The sequence below is a fragment of the Pecten maximus genome, chromosome 2 (assembly GCF_902652985.1).
Source record: "Pecten maximus chromosome 2, xPecMax1.1, whole genome shotgun sequence".
Classification (NCBI taxonomy): Eukaryota; Metazoa; Mollusca; class Bivalvia; order Pectinida; family Pectinidae; genus Pecten; species Pecten maximus.
Genome location: NC_047016.1, coordinates 21828833 through 21854044, shown reverse-complemented (window position 1 = coordinate 21854044; position 25212 = coordinate 21828833). Strand labels below are relative to the sequence as shown.

General features: G+C 39.6%; 1 protein-coding gene across 1 annotated transcript; it reads left to right on the top strand.

Annotated features, from left to right (window-relative positions):
* The first annotated feature begins 961 nt into the window (after positions 1–961).
* LOC117321511 (monocarboxylate transporter 4-like) lies at positions 962–24553 on the top strand. The gene is made up of 8 exons (XM_033875935.1): positions 962–1221; positions 16141–16350; positions 18883–19026; positions 20198–20443; positions 20819–21043; positions 21526–21696; positions 23917–24042; positions 24296–24553. The coding sequence occupies exons 2-8, from the start codon at positions 16152–16154 to the stop codon at positions 24517–24519; spliced, it is 1335 nt and encodes a 444-aa protein (XP_033731826.1). The 5' UTR covers positions 962–1221; positions 16141–16151; the 3' UTR covers positions 24520–24553.
* The last annotated feature ends 659 nt before the right edge of the window (positions 24554–25212 follow it).

The window sequence follows — 25212 nt, the reverse complement described above, 5'->3', positions numbered from 1 at the left end:
CCATTTTCTGATTTTGATATCTTATAACAGGTGCAGTTTTAATATTTCACACGTATAATCTGAAAACAGACTTTTGGTATATAATATGATGCAACAGCATCCCATTGACAAATAGTAATGTAACACATCCCTCTGAATAAGAGAGCTCGTACTTCGGCTTTATAAGGTTAAAATAACAGGCATCGTTGTAGTTTGTTTTGATAAATTCTCAGTCTGACTTCTCGGTGACCACGCTGATTCTAAACAAAAACATTTGAAGTTTCGTCGATCTGTTTTTGAAGCCGGTAAATAAAACGTTATCCGAGGTAGGCTGTGTGGAATGTATATTATATAATGTGATAAACTGTCGTTTCTGAAGTAACGTAGTCTATTGTTTGTGATAGGGAAGTCAAACACAAAGACGAACGTACATATGTACCTAAGATCACTCTACCTTTTTTTCTCTGGTAAGCTGTCCTTCGTGAGCGACAATCCAGCAAGGTCGTCACCATGTTTTTTTGAAAAGTTGCAAAGCAGACAGACGATATCGTGGATTATGATTGGTCAGGGTTTTTTGTTTCTCCTGAAACGGCTGTAGTCAGATCAAATTACTTTTCGGGAACCTTCGATTTTGCCATGGCATATTTCAGGGGTGAAAAGAGAGAATGTGATCGAAACATTTGAAGATTCGATTATTACAAAACTAAAATAGAATGCCCTAATAGCTGACACGTTTGTAAAACATTTATGCTAATATATTAATGGAAGATTCGTTGGTACTGACGAATACTCAAATAGGCACAGGTAAATAATACACAAAAATTTGACAAGGTGAGTACATTTTTTTCACTCGCTTCTTCTGTATATTCGAGCGAGCCGGACGAGGGTGTAATGAATACTATAACCTATACTTGTATCGGTCAAGTAAACACACCACAAACTGACCGAGGCATAGTCATACAAAGCAAACCTATACTTGCTTACAACTCACTCCATTACGTATACCAGAACCTACCTGTGTATTCCACTACAGTGAATTTTAGCTAGTGAAGTCACTGGAACATGCCGACAGCCGGTACAGTGTACACATGTACAGATTTATAAACACATTGACAAGCTGTGTACCTGTTCAAAATTTTATTTTTATTTAGTCGAGTTATTAGTTTTCTAATTTTGAAAAGACACGAGCTTACAAAATGGAATTTTGTATTTTTGTATTTGGAATATAAACTCGCCATGAAGGTAAGTGGAACTATTAGATAGTGTTAATGTATTCACTCTTGGGGCATACGTTCACTACGGTTAGGGACAGGGTTTTATCATACAATTGAGACTTTTCATGATTCGTGACTATCAGGGTTCACTGCACATTGGGAATCAATGGGGTTGTTCATACGTCAATGAGGTATCTTGCGTCTGTGCGTATGTTACCATCAACCAATTCTATTTTATACGACTCCAACCAAAGCTTTTTAGCTCACCTGGACCGAAGGTCCGGTGAGCTTATGCCATGGTGCGGCGTCCGTCGTCCGTCCGTCGTCCGTCGTCCGTCAACATTTGCTTCAAATCGCTACTTGTCAAAAAGTTCCTATTGGATATCGACCTTTGGTCAGAAATATCCTTGGCAGAAGGGGAGCAGATTTGGCATAAATGGTGACTCTGACCCCCAAGGGGCCTGAGGGGCGGGGCCCAATAGGGGAAATTGAGGCAATTCCTTTAAATGGCTACTAGTCATCAAGTTATGAATGGATTTGAACCCAATTTGGTCAGAATCATTCTTTTGGGAAGGGGATCAGATTTTGCATCAATGGTGACTGACCCCCAAGGGGCCTGAGGGCGGGGCCCAATAGGGGAAATTGAGGCAATTCCTTTAGATCGCTACTTGTCATAAAGTTATGAATGGATATGAACCCAATTTGGTCAGAAACATTCTTGTGAGAAGAGGAACAGATTTTGCATCAATGGTGACTCAGACCCCCGATGGGCCAAAGGGGCGGGGCCCAATAGGGGAAATAGAGGTAATTCCTTTAAATCGCTACTAGTCTTCAAGTTATGAATGGATTTGAACCCAATTTAGTCAGAAACACCATTGGTGAAATGGAAACAGATTTTGCATAGATGGTGACTCTGACCCCCAAGGGGCCAAAGGGGCGGGGCTCCATAGGGGAAATAGAGTTAATTCCTTCAAATCGCTACTAGTCAAAAAGTTCCAATTGGATTTTGACCAAATTTGGTCAGAAACATCCTTGGCAGAAGGGGATTAGATTTTGCATAAATGGTGACTCTGACCCGCAAGGGACCTGAGGGGCGGGGCTCAATAGGGGAAATTGAGGCAATTCCTTTAAATCGCTACTTGTCATAAAGTTATGAAAGGATTTGAACCCAATTTAGTCAGAAACATCATTGGGGGGAAGGGAACAGATTTTGCATACATGGTGACTCTGACCCCCGAGGGGCCAAAGGGGCGGGGCTCCATAGGGGAAATAGAGTTAATTCCTTCAAATCGCTACATGGCAAAAAGTTCCTATTGGATTTTGACCAAATTTGGTCAGAAACATCCTTGGCAGAAGGGGATTAGATTTTGCATAAATGGTGACTCTGACCCGCAAGGGACCTGAGGGGCGGGGCCCAATAGGGGAAATTGAGGCAATTCCTTTAAATCGCTACTTGTCATAAAGTTATGAAAGGATTTGAACCCAATTTAGTCAGAAACATCATTGGGGGAAGGGGAACAGATTTTGCATACATGGTGACTCTGACCCCCGAGGGGCCAAAGGGGCGGGGCTCCATAGGGGAAATAGAGGTATTCCTTTAAATCGCTACTAGTCATAAAGGTTTTAATGGATTTTGACCAAATTTGGTCAGAAATATCCTTGGCAGAAGGGGATTAGATTTTGCATAAATGGTGAAACTGACCCCCAAGGGGCCTGAGGGGCGGGGCCCAATAGGGGAAATTGAGGCAATTCCTTTAAATCGCTACTAGTCATAAAGGTTTTAATGGATTTTGACCAAATTTAGTCAGAAACATCCTTGGCAGAAGGGAATTAGATTTTGCATAAATGGTGACACTGACCCCCAAGGGGCCTGAGGGGCGGGGCCCAATAGGGGAAATTGAGGCAATTCCTTTAAATCGCTACTTGTCATAAAGTTATGAAAGGATTTGAACCAAATTTAGTCAGAAACATCATTGGGGGAAGGGGAACAGATTTTGCATAAATGGTGACTCTGACCCCCGAGGGGCCAAAGGGGCGGGGCTCCATAGGGGAAATAGAGGTAATTCCTTTAAATCACCATTAGTGATAAAGTTATGAATGGATTTGAACCCAATTTATTTAGAAACATCTATTAGGGAAGGGGAACAGTTTTTGCATAAATGATGACTCTGACCCCCGAGGGGCCAAAGGGGCGGGGCCCATAGGGGAAATAGTGGTAATTCCTTTAAATCGCTACTAGTCATAAAGTTTTGAATGGATTTGAACCCAATTTGGTCAGAAACATCATTGGGGGAGGGGAACAGATTTTGCATAAATGGTGACTCTGACCCCCGAGGGGCCAAAGGGGCGGGGCCCATAGGGGAAATAGTGTTAATTCCTTTAAACCGCTACTAGTCATAAAGTTATGAATGGATTTGAACTCAATTTGGTCAGAATCATTCTTTGGGGAAGGGGATCAGATTTTGCATCAATGGTGACTGACCCCAAGGGGCCTGAGGGCGGGGCCCAATAGGGGAAATTGAGGCAATTCCTTTAGATCGCTACTAGTCATAAAGTTATGAATGGATATGAACCCAATTTGGTCAGAAACATTCTTGTGATAAGAGGAACAGATTTTGCATCAATGGTGACTCAGACCCCCGAGGGGCCAAAGGGGCGGGGCCCAATAGGGGAAATAGAGGTAATTCCTTTAAATCGCTACTAGTCTTCAAGTTATGAATGGATTTGAACCCAATTTAGTCAGAAACATCATTGGGGGAAGGGGAACAGATTTTGCATACATGGTGACTCTGACCCCCGAGGGGCCAAAGGGGCGGGGCTCCATAGGGGAAATAGAGTTAATTCCTTCAAATCGCTACATGGCAAAAAGTTCCTATTGGATTTTGACCAAATTTGGTCAGAAACATTCTTGGCACAAGGGGATTAGATTTTGCATAAATGGTGACTCTGACCCGCAAGGGACCTGAGGGGCGGGGCCCAATAGGGGAAATTGAGGCAATTCCTTTAAATCGCTACTTGTCATAAAGTTATGAAAGGATTTGAACCCAATTTAGTCAGAAACATCATTGGGGGAAGGGAACAGATTTTGCATACATGGTGACTCTGACCCCCGAGGGGCCAAAGGGGCGGGGCTCCATAGGGGAAATAGAGTTAATTCCTTCAAATCGCTACATGTCAAAAAGTTCCTATTGGATTTTGACCAAATTTGGTCAGAAACACCCTTGGCAGAAGGGAATTAGATTTTGCATAAATGGTGACTCTGACCGCCAAGGGGCCTGAGGGGCGGGGCCCAATAGGGGAAATTGAGGCAATTCCTTTAAATCGCTACTTGTCATAAAGTTATGAGAGGATTTGAACCCAATTTAGTCAGAAACATCATTGGGGGAAGGGGAACAGATTTTGCATAAATGGTGACTCTGACCCCCGAGGGGCCAAAGGGGCGGGGCTCCATAGGGGAAATAGAGGTTATTCCTTTAAATCGCTACTTGTCATAAAGTTATGAAAGGATTTGAACCAAATTTGGTCAGAAACATCATTGGGGAAGAGGAACAGATTTTACATAAATGGTGACTCTGACCCCTGAGGGGCTAAATGGGTGGGGCCCAATAGGGGAAATAGAGGTAATTCCTTTAAATCGCTACTTGTCATAAAGTTATGAAAGGATTTGAACCCAATTTGGTCAGAATTTTCATTGAGGGAAGGGAAACAGATTTGGCATAAATGGTGACTCTGACCTCCAAGGGGCCAAAGGGGCGGGGCTCCATAGGGGAAATAGAGGTAATTCCTTTAAATCGCTACTTGTCATACAGTTATGAAAGGATTTGAACCCAATTTGGTCAGAAACATCATTGGGGGAAGGGGAACAGTTTTTGCATAAATGATGACTCTGACCCCCAAGGGGCCAAAGGGGCGGGCCCCATAGGGGAAATAGAGGTAATTCCTTCAAATCGCTACTTGTCATAAAGTTATCAAAGGATTTGAACCCAATTTGGTCAGAAACATCATTGGGGGAAGGGGAACAGATTTTGCATAAATGGTGACTCTGACCCCCAGGGGCCTGAGGGGCGGGCCCCATAGGGGAAATAGAGTTAATTCATTCAAATCGCTACTAGTAGTAGTACAAAAGTAAGGTTTCTGGGCCAGGGTCACCCGGTGTACTTCCCTATATAATCCTTACCACCTCCCTGGCACCTCCCTAGTGGCACCCTCCTTGGCAGGGGGGTACCGATGACGTCACATATGAAGGGTTATCCGGTGCACTATAAAACGGGTCACGTCACTCAGGGGTACAGATGATGCAAGAGAGGTCACGCCCCATTCGTCAGGGGGGAACCGATGACGTCATGAGCTGAGGGGATATAGGTGACGAGTTTTACTGACAGTTCTATATTTAGGGCGGTTGTATCTTATTTTGAAATAACTTTTAGGTCAAACTAGATCATAATATAAGATAAGACTTTTTATGTACAACATTTTATTTTCCCCGTCGCGATGGAATGAATGTAGGTCGGAGAGCCATCCCACATCCATCCTTACAAAGAAAACCTACTCTATCATGGACAAATGAATATTTACAAATAAACGAGAGCCATCTTCCACCCATGTTATTGTACTTGAGCGATCTGTGTATATGTACGCTCTTTCCCATAACAAGGGGTCTTGATATTAGACCTTTCTAGGGTAGTTCACTCTCCTACAAATCGGTTACATCAGACGCACGTATCCAGGAGTTGAATTTCTTCGGCCAGTGTAGCCATTTCACGTAGTTTTTTTTGTTTCGACCTTTTTCTCTGGTTTTCAGAATGGTCTCAACCTTCCACATATCATCGTCCCTAACATCTATTTTCTGTAGTTCGGACTGGTAGAAGGTTCCTTTGATCTCGTCTCCATCAAAGTCTTTAACTCTATACACTGGTAAGCCTCCACGAAGTATCTTTTGAGAAATGGTGAATATCTCCCCGTCCATTTTTGGTCATATTCTCGGGAGAAAAGGTTTCTCAAATGGGACAACCTCACTTTATCTCCAACTTTGAACTTGAAAGGTTTACGAACCTTCTTCGTTTTTGGCAAGACTGGTTGTTTTTTCGGCCAATACATTCTCCACCAGATAGACGTCTCCTTATCTTTAGACACATTTGTGGGGGGCATACCGATCGTCCGGTGATACGTTTGATTATAGCTGTCGGCAAACGTTTGTAATTTCTTAACGTATTCGTAGTTTCTTCTGTGCGTGAAATACCTGTACAGTCTAGATTTTATGGTTTTGATGACACGCTCGGCTACGGCGGCTTTGGTGTCGTTTTGGGCATATAAATGCTGTATGCCATATCCATCCATGAGTGTATTCACCTCTTTCGATCGAAATTCTTGGCCCTTATCGGTACGTATCCGGCCCGGCTGTCTCCCCTCGTATAAAATATCCTGTAGCGCTTTTGCTACAGATGCACCTTTCTTGTCTTTTAGAGGTCTCATCCACAAATACTTAGAGAAGACATCTATGACAACGAGTACATAGGAATAACCATCGTTTTCACTCTTGAATTTGACCATGTCCATGAGATCAGCCGACCATTGGTCGTCGATACCCGTCACTATGATTTTGTTTCGCTTGAATGGACGTCGGAGCGATCCCTGAAGACTGTATGGCTCTTGGCGTTGTAACCATTTTCTTATTTTGTATTTGCTGATGACGTATTTTCCGTCTTTCCGTACATATCTATACAATTTGTCGGGTCCGGAGAAACTCCCCGCATTTGCAGGGTTAAAATAAATATCTCTTAGATAATCCTCCCAGGAAGGCATCTTTCCTCGTCAAGTGCTAGACGTTGAAATGAAGATTTGAACAACAAACCTTATATATTTCAGTTTTCATCTGCTTCGGAGTCATCGTCCGATTCCTCATCCTCGGAGTCAACGTTCGATTCATCATCTTCGGAGTCATGGTCCCACAACTCTTCTAAAACATGACGATTCTTTTTAAGTGCCATCTTGATTGCTTTACGACTCCCATATCCATCGTCTATGAATTCAGTGACATCATCCATGATCTTTTCGTGGATCATACCATTTCGTAGCTGAAGAATGTACTGGATAATGGCTTTATAATTGTGGTAAAATTGCTCCATGTCAGACAATTTCATCTTCTCGTTCGCTTTTTTCTGTGCTTCGTCATCAGACAACTTCATTTTCTTCACTTTCACCACTTTCCTCGTCGGACTCTTCATATGAGATCCACCTTTTTGGCTGAGGCCCATCTTCTTCCTCTATTGATTCTCGTTTCCTTTTCCTAGAATCATTTTCTGGACACCAGGTTTTCAAGTGTCTCTGTAAATCGTGCATGTTTTGGAACATGATACCGCAATCGTCACAGGCAGACATTTGGTCTGATTCTCGGGGCTGCTGTGGAATATCTTCGGTAAAGTGGTGAGGATGTTCAGGATTTTCTTGTTGCTGTCGGAAATACGTCCGTTCACTACGACTGCTGCTATCAAAATGATCGAACGTCTGTTCTATGTCCCCTTTTATAGGTTCGTGAGCGAAGACATGACTGCGCAAGCGCAGAGATTCAAGTGTAGTGGGTTTCAAATCGACGAGAAGGTATCCATAGGGTTTCCTGGTAGCTTCCTTGAAATGGCTCATCAGGTGTTGAACATTTTCAGGGTACATTTGTCTGGCTAAAGTCATGACCTGTTGTTTATCCACTGGATTGTTAAACAAAACCAAGTAATGACAGTTACGTCTCTGAGTAGGGTCCTTGTTATAATATAAATTTTGGTTGATGGCAACGATGGACAGGTTTCTGTGATGACTCCCTTCTGTAAACAACTCATTGATCCCCGGATCCTTAAATGCTGTAGACATTAGGTCGTCAAGTATTACAAGGTTTCTAATGCTAGAGTTTATGAACGAGTCCTGATCTAAATCAAGTGGTATCCCCTGAATAAATTCCACCTTTGGTACAACCGTTGACCTGATGATATCATATAGAGGTTGCCAGCGTTTGTAGAGCCACAAAATCCTTTGTGGAGCTGGCGATATCTTTGACAAACAATTTTGTAATAAAGTCTTGACAAAATAAGTCTTTCCACATGATGTGGGTCCCGATACATTTGCAGTAAAGGGATGTTTAAAAACAAAGTCCCGCTGCTTCTGCTGACTGCCCTCCGGCGGCGGCTGCGGCGGATACGCATGACTGCCCTCCTGTGGCGGCGGATACGCATGACTGCCCTCCTGCGGCGGCGGCGGCGGCGCTGGCTGGCTGTCTTTTTGAAGTGGTGTTGATAGATAACCATGTACGTTTCTCTGATGTCTTTTCATTACATCTATTCTGGAAAACCATCTTCGGCAGTCACAACATTGAACTTTATACATGTTTACTCCTCGGTGTCCAGGTATGAAATGACAAAATTTCAGACTTTAGGTCTATTTATACTCTTTCGGGCAGTGCATTATGGGTAAAAATATAATTCGACACATTGTAACAATCGATATTTATAATCTCTGTCAATAAGGCAGTACACAAGTCAGGGACCCATCTTGTGTCTGCCTGTACATAGAGCCTACTTTAAAATGGACAATATGATTTATTTACACTACTGAGAGTCATCTACCACCCACACAATGGTACTCGGGTGATCTGTGTCGATTGTACACCTTTTTCCATTCAGCGGGGTCCTGAAATGAGACCTTTCTAGGATAGTTCACTCTCCTAATTTTGTATCCTCCAATGACCGTAAGCGTAGCTAGTAATCCCATCGTCTAGCAGATATCGCTTGTCGTCAAATGGTGACAGGCCTATTTTGGTCATCGATATGTTATAGAGTTGGTGCTTGAATCTTCTGATCTGATTCATGTGAGACATGATAATTCTGTTTTTAAGAAGACATTCCTTGTACTGCTCAAAACGAGTGTGGTTTTCAATAACATACTTTTTGATACCTTTTGCCTTCTTTGATTCCACATGTGTTATCACTTCTGTACCACCAATATCTTCCATTGTATTGTATGTATATGCATACATCTTTGATTTCAGCCCAACAAAGGCATGGATCGCATCGCCATGAGTCTCATCTTTCATTTTGCCCAGTACGTTCTTATTTTTAATACTGTAGAGTGGATTGTCTTTCCTGAACTCTGATATATCGAATAAATCACTGTCCTCTAACATATGTTGGTAGAAGTCATCTGTCTGAATGGTATATGCTAGACTGTCGGTATCGGTAAAGAGAAGACGGGCATTAGATCAAAATTTCTGCTTGATGTAATTATAATGAAAATCATACATCAATGTTTTTGAGATGTCAAGAATGCTGAATCCGACGTAGATTGGTCGATTCAAAAACAACTTTGCCTTAAGCATGTGAACACCGATTAAATCGTCAGAGAAAATTCTGAACTCGTGGAATATGGGTTTGCATGTAAGTTTCATTGCTTTCTTCTCACTGTTTACAAGCTTGACGTCCATTCTCTTTCTTAAGTTCTCCATTGTCTTGCCAAACACGCTGTTGTTCATTAATTTATAGAAATCTTTCTCGAAATTGTTTCGAGATTGTTTCCTTTTTTCCGTGTTGTAATCTATATAAGTCTTCAACCATGGCGCCTGCTCGAAGGTTAACACTCTGGACTTTTGTGAGTTTCATTCCGAGTGAGAGGTATTGTTTTAAGTTTCTGTAGTGTACTACATACTTTTCCTTATTTCTAAGGTTTGGAACGAGTTTTTGTGCTGAGTTATAATGATCCAAACAATCGTGAAGGTTTTCACCATCATGTAGATTTCCACAGTGCGACAGCTTCCGCCATAAGGTTTTACTGTGGTCAGTCAGTTCATCTTTTCCCACGGTTACCCGTTCGGGTGCTAGTGGGTATTCGTTGTGTAGATCGTGGAGTTCTGTAGGATATTCTAGATCCATTTCCAGTACATATCCACGTGTCGCATCATCAGTAACTGTCGTGATATCAAGCATGTCCTTTTCATTATCGGTAAGCCAGGCGAAGCCATGAGTCGGCAGGTATTGAGACATGGCCCAGCCATACAAATTATTTGCATCCAAGTAGGTGATGTATTCTGTTGGTTTCATTGGGTCATATCCTAGGACGTAGGGATTGTTAGCCTCAGCAAATCGGTGACTAATCATGGATATGCCTCCCCTCAAGCCTTCCTCAATGAACAAGTGCTGGTCGCTGTCAGTAAGCGGTTTGAGTCTGACATTTGTCATTTTTAGAGCTGCTTGCCATGCAAGACCTGGAGCAGTGTAAAAATGAGCTGCATCGAGGCCATATGATTCCAGACATAGATTTCGAAAGTTTTCGAATACATCGGCCAGACCTAGTACATCTGTCAAGACGTATATGTCCGAATATTCACCAAGATTCTGTATGCTGAAATCCTTCCAGACTTTGCAAGCGTGGTGATACTTTTCTTCCGATACATCCTCTCCCGTCAGACTGCTACGAAAAGCTTCCTTTGGAGGGAGACTAGTCTCTCGAAACCTGTGGGGACCATCGAAGTAGTCGTATGGGTACACTTGTTTTTTTAAGGAGGAGTTCGATTTTCTCATCGCCAAAATGTTGCGTCATGTGTGAGAACTTGTCCTTACCCTCCACAGATGAATTCCCGATAAGTTTTTCCAGTGACGTTCCCATAAACTGGAAACTATCGATAAAGTCCATACAACCCATGGAGAAAGAAATGTACTTCTCCATATTATTTGGTATACATTTTATTTCTTTATCAGACATCTTTCCAATTGCTTGCATTATGAGATGGGAATCGTAACCTCTCAAATTGTGGAAGACGACCGGAATACGTCCCGTAAACTTATAGTTTATGTTACAGTCATTGTGAGCTGCTCCCCTGAATGCTCCCGCCACGTGACAATGATCTTTCACTCTGTCGTCCCCTAATTCCTTCCCACAAATATGGCAGTCTACTGCTGTTTTGAATGAGTGCCAATCACTTCCTGTCATGACCAACGGTTCGACATTTTTGAATCTTTGTTCTATATCCTCCTGCCCCCTCAGCATACATTCTACAAATTTCTCAGTCACACCTGGTCCTCTATAAACCACGGGATTTTTGGAGGTTTCCTTTGTCACACCTACTACTTTGTAGGCGAAACTAGAAGGAATATGTCGCGTGGTCTTCTCAGTGTGTGATTTTTCCGGGTCAACCTCGCATCCATGTATGGGAACTTGAAATGACTCGAAGTCTGCATATATCATGTAAGGCACCTTTAATTGTTTTCTCACGTCCTTATAGAACAACCATTTATCCTCTTCTGTTGGTAATTTAATTTTCTGTGTCCCGTGCTCACGACAGTAGGGGATATGGTCGTTGAGAATCCGTTCCTTGGTGAACCCTTGCATGCAATACATGCAGTGAAAATAGCGGTTTTTACATGTGTACTGATCACTCAGAAGCCGGTCTATATTCTTGATCCAGCAGTAGTGAGATTTTCGTCCGTCAGATATGAGTAGTAAATCTACGTGTCGGTCAAACCTTTGCTTTGTCACATGTATTGGGAAAAGCGAACCTTTTTCGTATCCTAAGACGTTGATGCTGATCTTGTTTCCTGCCTCGAACTTAATGACATCAGCAACTTTGACAGGGAAGGAAATACCCGTGAAATTGAGTTCGCTTTGGTAATCTATGTATTTCGAAGCACGCTCTGGATGATTTTTCCTTGGGTGCAAAGCAACCAATACTGACCACATGAAACATTTTTTGTCTTTGTTTTGAATGTTGATAATAGCATGCTTAGATCTAAGCTTGATCGGTAGTGGTATGTAACTGGACCCTTTGAGAGGCTTGTATCGGGCAAAATGAATCTGTATTTGGAGCACCTTGTCTAATGTCCAGTTGCTACCCTGTCGTTGATACTCTGTGAACGAATTCTGGATTTTTCGTATCGATTCCCGCATGTGTTCGTCAATGTCAATAGATTTCAGAGTGATTTGACACTTTCCACGAAAATGAGGTGTAACGCTTTCCACGGTCTCTCCCTTCGGCTTTGAAAATTGGACTTGGATCGATAGGTACCATTTGACACCCCCCTGGATAACTGCACTCTCTATTTTCTTCTTTATGGTGTCGTAGTGTTGGTGAAGGGATGTTGTGACGTCTAATTTGGCTTTACCCTCTGCCGGAATAGTGACCACTTTAAAGGATCCACCAAGTGCTTCCTCAGGGCATTCGTCATTATCCGTTGGCTGATTAACTTGTATGGTCGGGTTTGCCGAGTTGTTTTCTATCTCTGCATTTAATCTGTCAGTGTTACGCTTAACTTCTTGATCCTTTGGCGGTTGGACATTCTCTTTGTTTTCGTGTTCGGCTATTTCCAATGCTCCCCCGTGTTGACTTCTGTTGTGCGCTTTTAAATGTTCACGGTATTTATCAGCCCTCCAGAACGATTTTCCGCAACATAAATGTAGTGGTTTTCCATGAACCTTCTCATGTCTCTCTCGTCAGTCGATCTTTTCTCGCAAACTCTTTGTTACAAACTCCACATTTCCATTTGATATCTCCATGTTGTGCAACATGTCTCGTGAGAGACTTTTTGTGTTCAAAGGATTTATCACAATGTGGGCAAGAAAATTTCCCCTTCTTAGCCGGAGTAGCACTTTGATCGATAGCTGTCCTTTTTTTCCATAGTTTCTGCAATAGGAAGAACAAATTAAGCGATGTGCTGTCCTCTAGGTGTCTGCTACAGAATGAAATTTTATCGGTATAACTCCTGTATTTAAACCCTTTCTTATTAATGACATCATTGCTCTCATTTGATTGGTTAATACAAATGTTGAGAAATATGGTTAGTGTTTTTATCTCAGATGTATCATAGATTTTGAAGCATACAGATGTGTTTTAGAAGCTGAGAAATGCTAACTGACTAAAGGACAGAGTCCTATGGTGTTCGTACGAAGAACATCAACGCTTCTGTCACCAGAAACGGAGCATCACCCGATGGGCCCACATGAATTATTGGTCGGAAAGATGTTCCTGGATATCGCGGGGACATGTCACTTTATAACGCCCTCTTTCCGTTGTGGACTTGTGACATCGCCCTAACCCAGTACACTCAATTCATGTGTGACAAACACCTCAGTTTTACAAATATGTGAGAAGTATAAATCGAAACCACATAGCAACTAAAATCTTGTATATGTCTGATTAAAGGACAGAGTCCTATGGTGTTCTTTCGAAGAACATCAACGCTTCTGTCACCAGAAACGGAGCATCACCCGATGGGCCCACATGAATTATTGGTCGGAAAGATGTTCCTGGATATCGCGGGGACATGTTGTGGACTTGTGACATCGCCCTAACCCAGTACACTCAATTCATGTGTGACAAACACCTCAGACGTTACATTATCATAAACCTACAAATTGTATAATTGGACTGAAACTTACCTTTTCGTTCCGTAAGCAGTGTACTATTTCAGTGTCTTGTATTTGTTGTATTACTTTCTTCTGTCTTACTCCTCCAAGTGGCAGCCTAAGAATGATTTTTTTGTGATTTCGCACTTGTATTTATACCCTCCGACACCTTCAAGAGTAATCGGGTAATTTGATTGGCTATTTGATTTTTTGGTAATTTATTTTTTCACTTTTTGTGTTGATTTTGAAGTGATCAGACGTGTTTTTCATAGCTGCCGAGTCTATCAAACACTGAAAATATTTTTTTTTTTTTTGTATCTGCTATGAACGGGAGTCGAACTAGCGGCGTTCACCGTATACCGTATGTAAGTATACAAAGCTTCCCTACCTAGACCGCACGGCTAAGCGGGCCACCAATTTTAGGTGTATAATCTTATACACGTAAAGCGAATGTAAAATTTGAAAGTAGGTCATGCGATCGTGTTTGTATACACAGGCCGCTATTTGCATTACAAGCAGACTGAAGTTGATTATTTAGCTATCGATATTGGATTCTATTAATGCTGGAAGTTCTTGAATTGTGGAGGTTTGTCGTCGATATTCGTTAAAACTACGTGTATTCTAGGCCCGAGGGGTTCACATAACTAGCTACTTCTGTTTCGTTGCACCGTACTAAAACTCTTGTGTACTTTGTTTACACATATCTTCCTGTGTGAATACATAGTGATTTTGATTTAAACGTATTTTATTTGTCAAAACACAAATGGGATTAGACACAAGTATAAATAATGGTAGGTAGTGTACGCTAGCTTCAGTATTTCTACATAATATTCATATAAACGGATGTGTGGTTTAACACTTGTTTCATATCATCATATTCGCCTTAGAAGGTTCCGATTTAATTAGGAAAAGCTGTAGATATTTCTGATCTTACATAGTGTCTGTAATATTCAGCATCATACTGCAGAATGTTTGTTCTAGGTAAAACCAATCATACCTAACCTATTGAAATTCATTTACTACATAGCCATATTCAATCGTTCGCTACGGAGATAATCATAAATGTTGTATAAGATATGTATCGTCTTTTGTTTTTTGTTTACTTTGTGTATCATAGAATGTCCCAAATGAACTTGACTGGCTGAAAACCAGCTATTTCTAAGCATGATGCAATCGCTCTAAATATAGAACTGTCAGTAAAACTCGTCACCTATATCCCCTCAACTCATGACGTCATCGGTTCCCCCTGACGAATGGGGCGTGACCTCTCTTGCATCATCTGTACCCCCTGAGTGACGTGACCCCTTTTATAGTGCACCGGATAACCCTCTACCTGTGACGTCATCGGTACCCCCCTGTCAAGGGGGTGCCACTAGGGAGGTGCCCGGGAGGTGGTAAGGATTATATAGGGGAGTGCACCGGGTGACCCTGGCCCAGAAACCTTACTTTTGTACTACTACTAGTCATAACGTTTTGAATGGATTTATACCCAATCTGGTCAGAATTATCATTGAGGGAAGGGGATTAGATTTTGCATAAATGGTGACTCTGACTCCCGAGGGGCCAAAGGAGCAGTGCCCCATAGGGGAAATAGAGGTAATTCCTTTAAATCGCTGCTAGTCATAAAGTTATGAATGGATGTTCTAAAATCAATTCTTGAGGTCTTTCAGACCCTTAGAGAGTCTGGAGTTCGTCATTTCTTTAAAGCAGTTGGGATCCCTACACAATAACCATATATAGCATTGTTTGACATTGACAAATAAAACGAATTGAACATGAACATTATTTTGACATTTGGTCTAATCCAACCAGGTGAGCGATACAGACCCCATGGGCCTCTTGTTATTATCTCTTCTTGACGACAACCGTCTCACTCAATACCGCCAATGTTAATCGATAGCAAATTCAGAAACAGAAACGTGGTAGTATTGCTTTTTTTAAATGACAAACGACACCTATGAGAAAAGGAAAAGTAGTCAGTGGTCAAAGGTCAGAGACTGGCCAATATGAAATGTTGGATGTGGGAGACGACCACTGTTACGAAGTTAATTACATGTCATATCCGTTGTGAAGCGAACGCAGTGATGGGGTCAAAATATTTTGTCATATCACGTTAATTTAAATCAGCATCTTCATTTCCTTTGCTTTTCATTTTAAGTTTTGTATTCTATTTGGATTCTTATTACAGTGATCATATTACATGACTATTTACACATATCCTCACTTTTAAACACAAATCAATGATTTTGGTACTTGGATAAAACCAGCTGCAAAAATGTAAAGAATGTCTTGTACGCGATATACATAACACATGTCAGATGCATAGGAGCGGAGGTATTTATGTCGAACAGAGGTATTCTCGCTCAAATAAATACAGCTTTGCCAATGTAACACGGGCGCTGCAGGGGTCTTCGTATAATTACTGATAGCCCCGTTGATTCGTTGAGGACAGCTTACATGTATATTACAAAAGGTTGGTACACCGTGACAGATGACCTTACTGTGTAACCTGTGTTAGTATACAATATATATACATTGTACCACAGAGTTGTCTCCATATTTTCTCCAACAGCTACATAAAAGATGGCAAGACGTTCCTGTTGTTCGTACCAATGGACAAACGTATCCATTCTCGTCAGTAGCTTCGGTCTTCACTTTGTAAGTTTGGGGATGGTTACTTCGTTTGGTGTTATGTACAGCGAGTTACGGGATCAATTCGGATCTGGTGCTGCAGAAACTAGCTGGGTAGCTTCCCTTAGTTCCGGTCTGCTCCTAGTGATTGGTAAGTATACACAAACGAAAAGGTGTCTCCGATTATTTTATAGATGTGCCACCTGAGAATTTTGAAGTTCTCTCAATAACACAAATTCATAGTACACGGCCATGACATGTTTTACCCTAATCAAATTATGTTGGCTATCAGTCAGAGCGAAAGGATCTAAGGTCAGTTATGATCACTTTTACAGTAAAAAGATTAATAAAACTAATTTGATTAGTCGGTTTATTGAAACCACAGTAACATTATATCAATTTATATACATACTCGGATGCTGATGGTCATCCATTTGACAACTTCTGCGTTATACAAAATGTAGGTAGTCACTGGTTTACTGCCTACATGACTCCGCCTATTGCTGAGTTTTGTGTCCCTGACTAAATCAGTTTTCTTTTGCTATACAATATTCTTTGGTGATTTTGATCAAACTTAGATCAAAATGCAACCAGTCAGTGAAAAAAAGTCGAAGTCATCAGTAAATCTTATAATGGTCACTTGTCATTTTCAACAGAAAATATTTAATACAATCAATCATGCATGTATTGGTCAACGAATTAAACAAGTCTGGAATGTCAGGTTGTGTATTTACATATGAATTTCTTTTACTCAAGTGACTTAACAGAAAAAAAAACCGTTGGAACACATACTTTATATATATCACCAATTGTCTTCTCAGCGTCTTCGCTTTTACAGTAAGGGTATATAAATAGTATAAATACCAATATAAAAAGAAATGTCTGATTTTCCAACGAGTGCTCGCATGAAGAAATTAGCTTAGTATGGAGCAATTAATGACGAAATGAATTAAATTCAAAAGAAAAAATGTGTATATTAGGTAGACATTTCCTTGTCAACCTGAATGATAGCCTGGTCGCTGATGGGTAATGATGAGAAGTTATTCCAAACAAATACACGGATTCCATGCGTTGTGCCGTTTTGTTTACTAAACAGAGTTTACATACCACATTTGGATTTGTTATGATCTGTCTTTGGTACGAGATCTGGTTTTAATCAATCAGCCATGAATTTTTCTATGTTGATCTTCACGCTTTGGCCTGTTGGTTTGACTGATTTTATCAAATGTTTTATATTTTATCCTGAAAGAAATGGGCTGATAGCATGATATTTATCATTTGATTTAAACCTATAGCATTCGATTTTTAAATATATTTTCCCACTTTTCATTTCAGATAGAGAACGAATTTAATACATGCATTCTATGGAATGGGTTATACATATCAAATAATCTATTTACTCGTTGTCAAATAATGGAAAATAATGGTTGTTTCTAAAAAAATGTTTAGCTACCAATAGTTGATATTCAACATGTAATAAACAAAGCACGAGTCATCAATGAAAATGCCGAGTATGTCATGTTAAAGTTAAAAATTAATGTACATTATGTTTAATGAGTATTAGGAGCAGATAAGATATAGAATATATCCCCAATACCACGCGAAAACTAGTCCAGGAATGTAAAAACATGACAAAACAAACTAACTGGCTGATTTTTTCTCGGAAATATCTGCAACGCATCATCTGTCATATAATGGTCGACAGACCACTTAAGGTAACATCTGATATACTTTAAATACCTTTATCCATTTGTCTGAATATTTCCTGGAAACGACCATCATCGGTAACATCTGCAGACTTAGCGTTTAAACACTTAACACGACATAGTACATTAGTAGAGATTAGTACAGGTATAGTCTATACCATACTATTGATTTATATGTTTCCAATATTGTTTTATGATTCATGAGTTCATTATCATATCGAATGTTTAATACATATATTTCGATGGTTTTCCATAAATTCCACGTCTTCAATATATCAATATACTATGTATATTTAATCATGACTTATAAAATAAATTATGTATACAAAAGATTTCTCAGTAACTTACCGAATGTACATGTACATGTATACATGTATATTATCTTGCACATTTTGTATGTACTGTTTTTATGTACAAATATGAAACTTATGTTTGAAAGTGTTTACTAACACAATTACCTATTGAAAGTTTTCATTATTTCAAGTTACCGCATCTATTTTACATGTACTATACGGCAAAATCTTTGTATACCATGACCGGTTTTAATTTGAGTACGGAGAACGGATCTATAGATTTGTTGTACATATCTATACGATGTCATTGCTCCAATCAAGTTTTTAATGGATTGGTTTGTTTAAACCGTATCATATAGTTGGTCTCAACCCTTGTAAACTGGACAAATAAGTGTTTTATAAATTATGTACCCTACTATTATGACGTCATCAAACTATGACGTCATAAAATGATGTACCGAATAAAATTCATAATCCCCTGAAGAGCGGCACAATGTAGCCGCGAAAGTACTAGGGAGACAGCAGATCTGTGTTTGACTTTTTATTTTATTATATTTTTATATATATTCTACTTTTTTAAGTGCAACAATTATCATTGTTCACAGATTTATCAAAATTAAAGTGTATTATCTATATAGAAACAACAGATCCGAAGGCGTTTAACTGCTTGAATTGTCTTGTCAGGTCCTGCAGCCGGTATACTAGAGAAGCGGTTTGGTTGTCGTGTGGTAGCTATGACAGGATCGACCCTGATAGGTGTGGGTATGGTCGCGAGCACATTTGCCCCCTCCCTATATTGGTTGTTCCTCACCTATGGCGTCATTACAGGTAAGTAATGCTATATAATATTTTAGAAAACAGTGTTGTGTCAATATTTAAAATGAGTATAAAGCTTAGTTAATTCACATGTCTGTTCCTTGTGTTCCTTGCGAACTTGCTGACATTTACTGTGACCTTTGACCTACTTTAATCTTGGCCACAGTACGGTAAACGTACATATTTTAGCGTTTTTCGCACTGGAAGCATTCCGCTAAAATATAATTGCGCCAATTGTGGTTGATCTACAGTGGTTTATATTGCAATCATTGTTGGTACGCTAACCGTAGTGTATCTACATTGGTTTCTATGGCAGTCATTGTTGGTATGCTAACCGTAGTGTATCTACATTGGTTTATATTGCAATCATTGTTGGTACGCTAACCGTAGTGTATCTACATTGGTTTCTATGGCAATCATTGTTGGTACGCTAACCGTAATGTATCTACATTGGTTTCTATGGCAATCATTGTTGGTACGCTAACCGTAGTGTATCTACATTGGTTTATATTGCAATCATTGTTGGTACGCTAACCGTAGTGTATCTACATTGGTTTATATTGCAATCATTGTTGGTACGCTAACCGTAGTGTATCTACATTGGTTTATATTGCAATAATTGTTGGTACGCTAACCGTAGTGTATCTACATTGGTTTTAATGACAATCATTGTTGGTACGCTAACCGTAGTGTATCTACATTGGTTTCTATGGCAATCATTGTTGGTACGCTAATCCATCAATCCGCTGATCTGTTTTTATTTGATTTTGCGCTAAAATTTGAGTGCGCCAGGATTTATAGTATATTTATAGTATATTTATAGTATATTTATAATATATTTATCATATAAGATAAGACTTTCATGTTTGATACGTGTGTTCCTGGTCGTAATATCTTTCTAGTGTTATTACATTTGTGAACGTGCTGACCTTGACAGTGGCCTATACATTAGTAAAATACTATTTATGAATTTCGAACCAATTTTTCAACCAATTTTTCAACCAATCAACAATTGTACTTACAAAGTGCTTATATTTGTTTTTTAGTCTTTCGCACCATTCTTTCACCACTGCGATTCTACCTATTGTTAGATTTTGTCACAGTCTCCTGTTGGTATACAAAAGACCACTAAACTTTAAGCAATAGTTTTAAAATCGATTTCATTATGTTTTTGCTGAAAAAGGTGTTGGCTTTGGTATGGCTCATCTGGTGGCAACCGTGACGGTGAATCTAACATTTGATAAACGTCGTTCTGTGGCGATAGCGATAGGCTCGTCCGGATCTGGGTGTGGAAATATTGCAATACCCTGGCTCACTACCGTGTGGCTTGAGGAGTATGGCTGGCGACAGACCTTCCTCCTGCTGGCCGGTATAGGCATACAAGGACTCGTCTGTGGAGCCATTATTGGCAACGTCCAAACAAGTGGTGGTTAGTATTTCTAACGAACTATTTCCAAAGTCTGACTGTCTAATTTAACTTAATATCTATTTCAAAAACATCAAATGCATGGTACTAACAGCTGATTGGCAATGTCTTTGCTAATGGTTAGATGTAGATGTTCAATGTTTTGCTTAGGAATATAGGTACAACCGGTGTTGCCTTTCTTTGCACTATTATGAATATGTTATGATTCTAGGTGTTCATTAACTATTGCAATAGTATTTTCGATAGACTTATAGTTTCTAATCTGCAACACTCATCCATTTCTGTATTTGAGATGTCCAAAGTTAACAAAGCACATGTCTTGCATAACTAATGAGAAAAGCAACTATAGTATTATTCATGTAATTATTCATATCGCAGAACCACGTGGAAATCACCAGAATGTTGATACCATAGATCATACACCACTCCGAGCAGCAGTGACTAAAGTACTTAAAACGAAGGCTTTCCTTATATTTGCCGTATCGGGTTTTTGCACAGCTTTGGCTTACTTTGTACCACATGTAATGATTCCTGAGTTGGCAAAGAATAGAGGTTTATCATCCACTGATGTGGCCCTTATATTTACTGTATCCGGAGTATCAAGTGAGTGCAACATATTCTGTCGAAGGTAAACATCATCAGTTTTCCGCTATATTGTTCGTTAAACAACAGTCATATATCTTATAATGCTATTGAAATATTAAATTTTATCTTTGGTAGGGTAAATAGCAACGATAGTGTCATTGCTTCCAGCTGCCCCAAATTGTGGACGAATTTGTGGGGAAAATGAACCAAATTACACAACGCATTTGCAACAAAAGCGCTGTCATCACATCAAACCTTTTATTAGACAATTTATCTACTATCTAGTATATCTATCTGAATAGTTACTTGCTGGTATTTACTTGTTTCTTGAGAGGCGGAATTTCTCGAAAAGCTTTTCATTCTAATAAATAAAGCGAACGTTGTCTACTATGTCAACAGTTAGAGTAGGAATGACCTCCCTTTATTTAGCCTTGTAAAACAATGATGTGGCTATTTAGACCTAGCCGTCTTTGAATTAAAACTTGTTTTAACCTTTGCAGGTATTTTAGGTAGAATTCTGATCGGGTTCATCGTTGACATTTTACACATCAGCCGAATATGGACTCTGTCTATCGCTCTGTTTATTGGTGGAATCTCTACGATAGGCTGTGCATTTGTATATGACAAATGGCTTTTTATTGGGTATGGTGTTATTCTTGGAGTTTTCACGGGTGAGTAGTGAAATAATAACATTAAAAGTCAAAATGTTGAAAAAAATTGAAAATTGACGTAATATGTATTGAAAATATGCTGAAAGGATAAAGAAACGTAACTACAACTTCATTGTTTAATAGACATAATATAAAATGCAATAGTTAAGTTCTGTAAAATGCATTAGTTAAGATCGAATATAAGAGCACCTACCTTCATTTATTTTTACAAATAAGGACTTCATTAGGCCGCTATGAACTAGGGTACACTTATGTATACAAAGTTGAAATAAGTGTTGTCAGACCGATCCCTAATATCGCGTTTGTTTCTAACATTTAACACGTTTCTAGTTTTGAGGGCCATTAAGTTCTTAAGGCTATTGACTGTCCGTAAAGGAATGTTATTCCATTCCTCGGTAAGTGTGTTTGCCGATTGGGGGAGGTTAACTGGGTGTTTTGCCGATTCCGAAATCTTTTGTCTAATTCATCCCACAAGTGTGAGGGATAATCGTGGCTATGTGGAGGCCATTCAATAGGGATTATGTTCTGGGTTGCAAGGAAGTCGCTATAAAGTCTAGCAACGTGTTGTCTAGCTTTTTTTTTGCTGAAAAGTCAAATGGTGTCTCCTAACGGATGACATCTCTCATCTCGATAGCGTAAAGCCGCCGAATTCCCTTTAATAATCACTAAAGGTATCTTTAATCCACGGGAACTTTCTCCCCCAAACCCATAACCGATCTTCCCTCAAATATGTCGCGCTCCAAGACGCCTTTTTTAGAATCAACTCCTCCAGTAGTGATGAGACGTCTAAAAACCGATTTATAACCCATTTGTGCACTCCGAGGTAAGTAAGAAGCGACCTGTTGTTGGGTACTAACACCCATGATCATTGTGAGAGACCTTCCTCTATCGACTTGGGATAGCCGTGGCATATTTGTAAAACAATAAAGTTCAATTTGAAATGTATGGCGATCACGCGTCCTGACAGATATTGACACTAGTTTGAATGGAAAATAATGCATGCATGTGTACAGTCACGGTATGTTGGTGATTTAGGCCACCGGAAGTGGATGAGGTTTTTTGTCGCGGAATTTTGAATATTCAATGGGGTATTAATATCTTACTTTTTAAACGGCTATGTATTCATCACAAACTGTTTTACAATTAGAGAAGTTGCATTTCTTTATCTTTTCAGTGTATATAAATATCATGAAAATACCGGTTTGACGGGTATAGCGCTTTCATAGGCATTGGTCCCTAGTCTCGTATCCAAGCAGACTTCAAATAAAATGTCTGCCACTTCCTTGGAAACGGTAGCCGGAATATATATATTTATAACAGGGAACATCTCCAAACCATTTCATTTTTTTTAAATTTCAAAACAAAAGCTTTTTAACTTGCGTTGTCAGCTTTAACATAAAGTATGAGAATGAAGGGTATGGGTTTTCCGACGTTAATAACGGGCATCGGTGTAGCTCAAGCATTACTCTAAATCAGACACCACGAATGGCGTCGCCAGACGGCTATGCAGCAGTGTCATGTCTCTAGAAAGCGAATATTCAAACCCATTAGTTAGCTCTATTGTAAAACCTGATTGGTTACAACGGTCTGAAATCAAATTCTCCGACAAGATAGAAAAACAATAGGAACAGCGAGAATATATCTCATACCCGTGTTTTTGTTTGCACAAACTTCGATATCCATTTTCATTTTAACGCAAGTTGGATGGTTCGTATAGCGTTATTTACGGAGATGAACGAGGAAACCATTGTTGATATCAAGAAAATGTATCAGGATACAATACAATTCATATAAGGTATCGCAGTAGCATCAACCTATGTCATTATGTAAAGGAAGAATTCGGCTATGTCTGACTATGAAACACAAAAACATAGGCTCTTAAAACAACGGAAAGGTATATGAATAATACGTTGTTAAATAGATATCCCCAATAAACTGTAAATATCATTCTCACCAGCTAATGTCTAAGCAATGATTGTATCAGCCAGCAAATCTAAATGTGAATTTGCACTTCCGTATCAAAATTGTGATATATCTTTTGATCTTGTTCAGATGTAGTCGCCTTCTATACTCACTTACACCCTAAACATCACTGACCAGTCCTCTACTGCATCTAACCCTGTTTGTTGTAAAAAAAGTGATAATATCTTTTTGCTTTTTGTTTAAAATTTTAAAAGGTTTTGTTTCTTCATAGAACTCCAATGTTGTTTTCCAACACAGGGACGTTCGGCTTTCTCCAGTCCGTCATCGTTGTCGATCTCCTGGGAACGAAATTGTTGGGAATAGGATTTGGATTTCTTACCCTTTTTCATGGAATAGCTGTCATCATAGGTCCGCCTATAGCAGGTGAGCTGGAACGACGATGACATCTCAGTAGTTGTTGTTAATAGACATACAATTTTATTGACTTTAATTTTAAGTTTTGAAGAACGAAAAGTGCAATAATTTTATAACTGCTTGCTGTCAAATTGAAACATACAAAACATACTTAAATAGCAATTACTATAGTACATCCAATACATACACCCGGTACAATTCTTTTGACACACTACAGTGCATTAAAACAGGACAATTGATGATCAAGTACGTTTGTTTCCAGGTTGGATATCTGACATAACACACGACAACACCGTATCTTTTGTCTACGCCGGATGTTTATTTTGCGTGGGTTCCTTCTTTGCATGTGCAATAAAAACACAAACTGACTTCAGTGGATCGAAAAGCGACGGGCAAACAGAGATCAAAGCATCATCGTACCAGGATAATGTCCCTGGCGATCGATGTCATACGAACATTAGCTATGAATGTGATACCAAATTATGATACATAAAGAAGAATCTAGAGATTTTATATTGGATAATTTTATTCATTTGTTTTTTATATATATACATATCAGCATGCCATCGTTTTCTGTTGATACGCATGATTTTTTTAGGCAACAACAAGTACAGTGTTCATGGCTGTTCCCGAACACGTGAACACTGTTTTTATTATCGTAACATTGAAAACAGAAGTACAGAATATGTTCTCAAAACAAGAACCTCACACCACCTTCACAGCAAGAACAGGAAGAATAAAGAAGGCGACGCTGTGCCAATGTAAATTGTCAAACGTCTGAAGGGCATTTATATTTTGCTCAGTGCAAATCGTTGATTTAAAATAAATGACAATGAGACGTTTCCATACGAAACTTAAACGTGCTCGCAAATATATGTCATATAAACTGGAATCAAAACAAAATAAAAGCGTAACAATTAGGCTGGTCATACATTTCACATGAATAACGCTCGTACGTACATGTAGAACGCTGCCCATTCGAGTCTCGAAAAGAAATAATATCGTGTCTACTAACACATGTTTGGCGTATATTTCTCCTTTTTTTCTAGTGGCATCAAATAGCTCTTAACTGATTTAGGCACATTGCCCATTCTTATGACTGTGGCTTGTATTGCGGCCACACTTTCAAAAAGTATAAAAGGATATAAGACTCTAAAATACTAGTTAGAATGATAATAA

Excerpts from the sequence above, each read along its gene's own strand:
- LOC117321511 (XM_033875935.1), top strand. The coding sequence starts at position 16,152 with ATGGCAAGACGTTCCTGTTGTTCGTACCAATGGACAAACGTATCCATT. Across the intron at positions 20,444-20,818 it reads CAACGTCCAAACAAGTGGTG|AACCACGTGGAAATCACCAG; the intron begins GTTAGTATTTCT and ends TTCATATCGCAG. Across the intron at positions 21,044-21,525 it reads TACTGTATCCGGAGTATCAA|GTATTTTAGGTAGAATTCTG; the intron begins GTGAGTGCAACA and ends TAACCTTTGCAG.